At 71.9% G+C, this 6,904-nt stretch overlaps 1 protein-coding gene across 1 annotated transcript; it reads right to left on the bottom strand.

The window, feature by feature from the left end:
• Positions 1-2,446: 2,446 nt before the first annotated feature.
• Positions 2,447-6,549, bottom strand: HIC1 (HIC ZBTB transcriptional repressor 1). The gene is given in 4 exon segments (XM_035342874.1): positions 2,447-5,268; positions 5,270-5,323; positions 5,325-5,396; positions 5,398-6,549. Coding segments are annotated over 4 exon segments (1,926 nt in total). The 5' UTR covers positions 6,127-6,549; the 3' UTR covers positions 2,447-4,197.
• Positions 6,550-6,904: the final 355 nt, after the last annotated feature.

Raw genomic sequence — 6,904 nt, 5'->3', positions numbered from 1 at the left:
GTTGGGGGCCGAAGGAGGGGGGATCCAGAGCCCCCTGAGTGAGTAACGCAGCGTGCTGCGCTGGGAGCCCGGCTCCGCAGGCAGCCCTCACCACGCGCCACCGCCGCCTTCCAGCCCACAACGAACAATAAAACGCCACGTCTTCAACCCACCCCGGAACGGCCGTGCTGCGAAGGGGCCCCCCCCCCGTCCCCCCGGCCCCGGGGGCAGGCGAGCTGGGAAGGTCACGGCCGTGGATGGTTCACGCGGAGGTTGGGACGCTGAGGGTCCTGCCGCCCGCCGGCCTTTTCGGGCGGCGCCGGAGCAGAGCCGCAGAGCCCTGCTGCCGTCCGAGGGAAGCTTGGGGTTAGCCCGTGCCGGATCGCCAGCCTTTTGCTCCGGTTTGCTTGGTTGCGGAGAGCTCGAGCCGTGGGTCGGTGTCGCTTCGGGTTTGGAGGGCAGCGACCGGGGGACACGACGGCGCAGACTTTGGGGAGCGCTCGGTGTCGCTCAGCCCCACGCACGAGGCTCCCCGGGGTGCCACGGGCCTGCCTCTGCCCTTCAGGGGTGCCGCGGACTTCAAGGGCAGGTCCGTCCCCCCCCGCCGGGTGCCCCCGCTCTCGCCATCGTCCCTGCCCCAGCCTCTTTGTCCTGCACGTCCCCGGCAGCACCACGTCCCCTGTCCCCACCCCGCGCAGGGGGACGCTGCCTGCAGAGGTGCTCGTCCCCTCTCTGGTGAAGGGTTTGCTTCCTGAGCTGCGTTTCAGCCGTCCCTAGAGGTTTGTTTCAGGTGTGTGCCCTGCCTGCTTTGCGGGGAGGAGGGCTTCGAACACCTCCGATCCCCCCCCCCAGCTGCTTTCTGCCCTGCTCCCCTCCCACCCCCCATTACCTGTCCCTCCCCCGAGCCCCGTGTCCCCACACCGCTCCCTGCAGACACATTTCCAGCCTGAGACTCGGCGTGAGGCCAGCGAAACCCCTCCGAGTCCCTGAGGACCCCAGGACGGGCTGCGTGGCAGGTCCCATGGCAGCTCCCATCCCAAGAGCCTGGGCAGTGCCTGGCCCCAAGGCCAGCTGTGGGGTCCCCTCTCGGGTCACCCGGAGCCCCGGTGGGACACGGACGCCTTGTCACAAAGCTCTGCACCTGCAGGTCCACCCCGCACCAGGTGGATGGGGGTGCTGCCCCTCGGAGCCACATCGTCACCACCACCGTGGCGCTGCAGACCCAGAAGCCACGAGGGGACGTTTTCCCATGCAGCGGCACCCCTGAGGCTCTGTCAAAGCCCCGGTCCCAGCAGCGGAGGGTGGGACCGACCCCCCAGGGCCACCACGGCCGTGGGAGGGAAGCGTCAACGGTGGCAGAGGAAGCAGCAGGACCGAGCCCGACATTTTCCTTTCCTGCGTGGGTGGCTCGGACCTGGCGTGGAGCACGTTCGAGCAGGAAGCCCGCTGTCACCCCGTGCCGGCTGCCTGGCCCCGTGGCGAGGACCAAAGGGGGGGGGTCAGAGCCTCGGCAGTGCTCCTGGTGGGGCAGCACCGCGGGCGAGCAGGATTTGCGCTCCTTTACCTGTACCATACGAATGCCCCGGCCTTGGCACAGCTCACAGCAGCAGCTGGAAAAGGCTGGGCTTGGCTCAGAACCTGCGCAGGACTTTGGGGTCCCCGAGCAGCGCAGACGCTCGTGCCCGCAGGAGGGCACGCGGAGGGCTCGCGGGCAGCCGCGAACATGAGCACCCCGGCCCCGATCGATGTACGGGGGCGACGGCTGTGCCAGCCCACAGCTGCGCAACGCGCAGGCTTCGCCTTCTTCTCAACGCTGAGTGTGTTTGAAAGGTTTTTTTCTAACAGTGTTTCACTCTGCGAGGCCGGTCCTAGGTATGAGCAGCTCGGAGGGACGCGCAGCCCCGCTGGACGCCCACCCCGTGCCTTGGGACGCTGCGCGGAGAGGCCAGCGCGACGGCGAGCAGAGCCTGAGCGTGCCGGGGCCAGCCGTGCCAGGCTGCCACCCCGCTCCCCGTGGGGAGCCCGTTTCTCGGGGAGGCAGCCGCGTTTGGGTGATTTTGTCAAGTTGGTTTTAATCAGTTTTAGTATTAAACACTTGTCTGTGCAGCCTCGTGTCTCATTCGCTCCCGGCGGGCGCGTTGCGGCAGAGATTTGGGGCAGGGGGGACGGCGGGGGGGCACTGGGGAGGGAACAGCGGGACGTGTCCCTGCTCGCAAGGACAGCAGTGGCTGTCTGTCCTTCCCTGTCCTGTCCTGTCCTGCCCTGTCCTGCCCTGCAGCTGTCCCCATGAACCGAGGGGGATCCGGGCACACCGGGCGTGCAGCAGAGCCCCTCGCCTCCCTCCCGCAGCACCGCAGCTCCACGCCGTCCGCCCCGGTGCCACCCGTGCCTCCCACTGTAGGGCAACTCCGTGGGTACATCCCGGGTCCCCAGCCCAGCCCCACGCGGCAGAGAAGGACGCGAGGCGTTGCGTGTTAATGTCACTTTATTGCTCGTTCCGTTTCGACTATAGAAAAAAGGGCGAGGAGCCCGTGTACAAATCGGACGTGATACAGACCCGGCCGGCGGCCCCGCTGGGCACTTCCAGCTGTGCTTTGGGTGCAGCTGCTGCCGGTGCTTGGCCCCTGAACGGGGCACGGGTGCCCCACGGCAGCTCCAGCCGGGTGCTGGCGAGCCCCAGGGGGACCCGGGCAGCCCGGCAGGGACCCAACCAGGCTCCCCCTGCCCGTCCCCAGCTGGGAACAGAGGCCTGGGGGGGGCCGAGGGGTGCGCCACGGGCAGGAGCAGCCAGCGCAGGCTAAGGCACAGTGGCTGCGAGGCTGGGGCCGGTCTCTGCCCCGGGGCCTCGTGTGCAAAGGAGAGGAGGGGGCGCGGGGAGGGGAGAAGCTTCACATTAGCCCCAGGCAGAGGGGTCGTGGCCCGGGCCAGGGGTAGGGAGGGGGTCCGGACTCGGAGGGGGGCACCAAACAGAAGGCACGAGAGGGGTGCTGGGGCAGCAGGGGTGCCCCGCGAGGGCTCGACCCCCTGTCAGTGCAGCCCAGCCCGGGGCAGCTCCGCACCTCCCTCCCCGGGGCCACGCTCGGCTCTCCCCATGCAGCTCCCGGCTCCCCCCTGCCCCTTCCCGCGGCCCCGCGCCTCCGCTGCCCACGTCCGCGTAGCTGACAAACCCGAGCGCTTTGTCTTTGTCATAAACTCCTGGCCCGGGTTCCCCCCCCAAACCCGACCCGACCCAGCTGCGCTGGGGACGGGGATCTTTGGCAAAAAGAGGTGAGCGGCCGCCGGGCTCGGCCCGAGGGCGAAGCCCCCCCCAGGACGGCTGCTCCCCGGCTGCCCCCGCGGGTCCCGCAGCCCCACGGGGCCCCGGGCATCCCTGATGGCGAGGCGCCTGCTGGGGCAGGGCGCAGGGGCTCAGTCTGTGACAGGCCCTGCCCCACCTCCCAAAAACGCGGGGTGCCCGCCGAGCCGCGGGGTCAGGGCCAGGAGGACAGTGCCGCTCCGGATCGAAGAGCATCGCCCGGCCACGGCACGGACCCGGCCGCCTTCCCTCCCACCCTTCGGGCCCCTCCGTCAGTCCGTCCCCGAGCTCCCGGGGGGAGGCCGGCGGGCACCTCCCCGCCTTGCTCGCCGCTCCCAGAGGCCGCCGGCAGCTCGGAGGCATCGCTCGGGCCGCGATGGATGAACTACTCACGGGCCCGCGGCGGTGGAGGCGGCACAGTCCGGGTCCCGTCGCAGCAGAGCCGAGCTCCGGCGGGTCCCGCCGCGGGGCCGGGGCGATGCAGGGGGCTGCCGAGGGCGTCCCCCCTGCCCTGAGAGGGCAGAGACGGGGACGGCCCCGAGGTAAGGAGCGGGCTCATGTCCTCCAAAGCCTCGAGGCTCAGCCCGGGCGTCACAGCTTGTGCTTCGCCTCCCGCCCCAGTCCCGGGAGCCGCCGCGGGGCCCAGCGGCGGCGAGGGGGCGGCCGAGCCACGAGGGCAGTCCCTGAATTATCGGCTGCTCCCAGGCGAGCTGGGGCGCCCGGCGCTCTTCGCAGGACACGCCATCCAGCCGGCCCGGGGCAGCTCTCATGGGACCTTCTGCTACGAGCGAGTTCTCCGGGGCCGGCGGCAGCAATGGGGGCCGAGCACCCGCCACCTCCACCCCCCAGCTCCGCGCGGGGAGGCAGGGGCACAGGGAGCCCCACGGGCCCCCCGGCCGGGCCACTGCGGCCCCCGGCGGGTGCTAGGGGGGCGAGTAGCGTTCTATGGTCCGGGCGGCATCGGCATGGAGGTGCGGAGCCTGCGCCAGCACCTCGGCCGCCTTGTCCTGGCTCAGCCCCAGGTGCTCGGCCGTGAACTTGGCCAAGGGGTAGAGGCTCTCCATGGCCTTGGGGTCGCTGAGGAAGTGCGAGGTGTGGGAGAGCAGCTCGGCCGCCTTCTCCTGCTTGAGCCCCAGCTGGTCGGCGGTGAGCCGGGCCATGGCGTAGACGCTGTCGGGGAAGTCCAGCTTGGCTTTGCCATCGGGGCCGGCCGCGTGCATCTTCATGTGGCTGATGAGGTTGCGCTGCTGCGCGAACTTCCCGCCGCACACCTGGCACTCGTAGGGCTTCTCGCCCGAGTGGATGCGCATGTGCTCGGTCAGGCGGTACTGGCGCGTGAAGCGCATCCCGCAGGCGTCGCAGGCGAAGGGCTTGAGGCCGAGGTGGCTGCGCATGTGGCGGGTCATGGTGCCGCGCTGCGTGAACTTCTTGCCGCAGATGGTGCAGGGGTACGGCCGCGTCAGCCAGTGCGTCTTCTCGTGCTGCCGCAGCGTGGCCGGGTCCTTGTAGGACTTGTCGCAGGACGAGCAGCGGTAGGGCCGCAGGATGTCGCCCAGCCCCGGGCCACCCTTGTCCAGGAAGGGCACGGCCTGCTCCGCCGCCGCCTTGTGATACAGCTCCTCTTCGTTGTGGGCCTCCACGTGGGCGTTGAGCTGCTCGGAGCTGGGGAAGCCCTTGCCGCAGGGGATGCAGACGTACAGGTTGTCGCCCAGGCTCTCCGGCTCGTAGCCCAGGTGGTTGCAGTAGCGGTCCAGCGCGTCGCCGGGCGAGGGCCCCTCGCTGCTGCCCGTGTCCTCGCTCGTGCTGTTATCGGGCTCCAGGTCGTTGCTCTCCACGCTGGGGTACCGGGGCTGCGGCGCCGCGGGCGGCGACTCGGCCTTTTCCTCCCGCTCCAGCTCCTTCTCCGCCTCCCCCTCGTCCAGGTAGGGGCCCAGGGGCTCGTGCTTCATCCAGCGGTACATCAGCTCACGCCCGTCGCCGCGGGGCAGGGGGGGGCTCGGCGCAGGGCGGCGTGCTGCGGAAGGGGTCGGCGGCGTGGGGGTGCCCCCCCCGGCTCTCCGCCCGGCGGCGAGTCCTTGTAGGAGGCGGGGTGGCCGGCCAGGAGCCCGGCGCTGACCGGGGGGGCTGTCGTGCCGCGGGGGCAGCGAGGGCTCACGGGGCTCGCCGGGCAGCAGGCGGTCGGTGGGCAGGAGCTGGGCGGAGGGGCCGGTGGGGCTCTTCTTGGAGAGGTCGAGGCCGCAGGGCGGCGAGCAGTGGCGCTCGGGTGGGCACAGCCCGTGGGGGTGCAGGGGGGTGCCCTGCGAGGCCGAGGCGTAGAGCTCCCCGCACTGCGTGTTGAGCGGCGCCGCCGGCTCCACGGGCGGCAGGTCCACGGGCCGCGGCGTCCCCGAGTAGCAGGCCTGGATGACCGGCGTGGCGGCGCGCAGCCCCCGGCCCAGCTTGTAGGGCGCGTAGCCCCCGCGCAGGTGGCAGTACTTGCCGCTGCGCTTCAGCTTCTTCTTGCAAAGCGCCACCAGGCCGGGGATCTGGAGGTAGCTGGCGGCGGCCAGCACGGCGCCCAGGCTCTGCTCGCCGCCCGGCTCGCACTCGGCCAGGCGGCCGGTGTAGATGAAGTCGAGGATGAGGCGGAAGATACCGGGGCTCACCATCTCATGGTCCAGGTTGAGCAGGTTGTCGTGCACCACCAGCGACTTGAGGTAGGCGCTGCTGGCCGCCAGGATGTTCTTGTGCGCGCGGAAGAGCGCGTTCTGCACCACGATGATCACGTCGCACAGGAAGCCCTTGGTGCGCTGCGTGTTCAGCTGCAGCAGCAGCTGCCGCGAGTGGCTCGGCACCTCCATGGCGTCCAGCATCGCGCTCCTCGCCCGCCGCCCTGCAACACACGGCCCCCGTCAGCTCTCCGCCGCCGGCCCCGCGCGCCCCCGCCCGGGCGTACGGCCCACGGCTTGCGGGGGGGCTCGGCCAGCACCTCGGGGGGCTCGGCCCACGCGTGGAGTGGGGAGGGGAGGCTCGGCTAGCACCTCGGGGGTCGGGGGGGGCTCGGCCCCGGCCCCAGCCCCGGCCCCGGCCCCTCTCTCGCCGCCGCGTCCCGGCTGCTCTGCGCGCCGCCTCGCCCGTGCCACCGCTTATATCGGGGCTCGCTTCTCGCCGGCCGGGGGGGCGGGGAAGGGGGTTAAAACCCCCCGGAGGCATTTTGGAGAAAGTGACATCACCCGCGGCAGCTTCCAGCACCGCGCCGCGCCCCGGCAGCGCCCCGGACCCCCGCTCCCACCTGCCGGCCGCACCGGAGGAGCTGGACGGGGGGTACCCAGAGAGGTGAGGGGGGGCTAAAGCGGCCCGGGACGGAGCCCCCGAGAAGCCGGGAGAAGCGGAGTGGTGCCCGCCCGCCCGTCCCCCCCCACCCGCCCCGGGGCCGCCTTTCGCCGTTACCTGCGCCGCGCCGCTGCCCCGGCTCCCCGCGGCGCTTCCCCGGCTCTTATGCGCCCCGGTCCCGGGAGGCGGCCGGCCGTGCCCCCGGCGCCCCCCGCCCCCGTTTCCTTTCCACCCCCCCCCCCCCGCGAGGTGAGCGGTGGGACGGCCGGGGAGAGAGGAGAGGGGGGCGCGGGGCGGAGGGGTGGGGGGATACAGGGT

Source organism: Oxyura jamaicensis, chromosome 19 (assembly GCF_011077185.1).
Source record: "Oxyura jamaicensis isolate SHBP4307 breed ruddy duck chromosome 19, BPBGC_Ojam_1.0, whole genome shotgun sequence".
Lineage (NCBI taxonomy): Eukaryota > Metazoa > Chordata > Aves > Anseriformes > Anatidae > Oxyura > Oxyura jamaicensis.
Note: the sequence above shows the minus strand (reverse complement) of the source record. Positions and strands in the feature narration are given on the sequence as shown.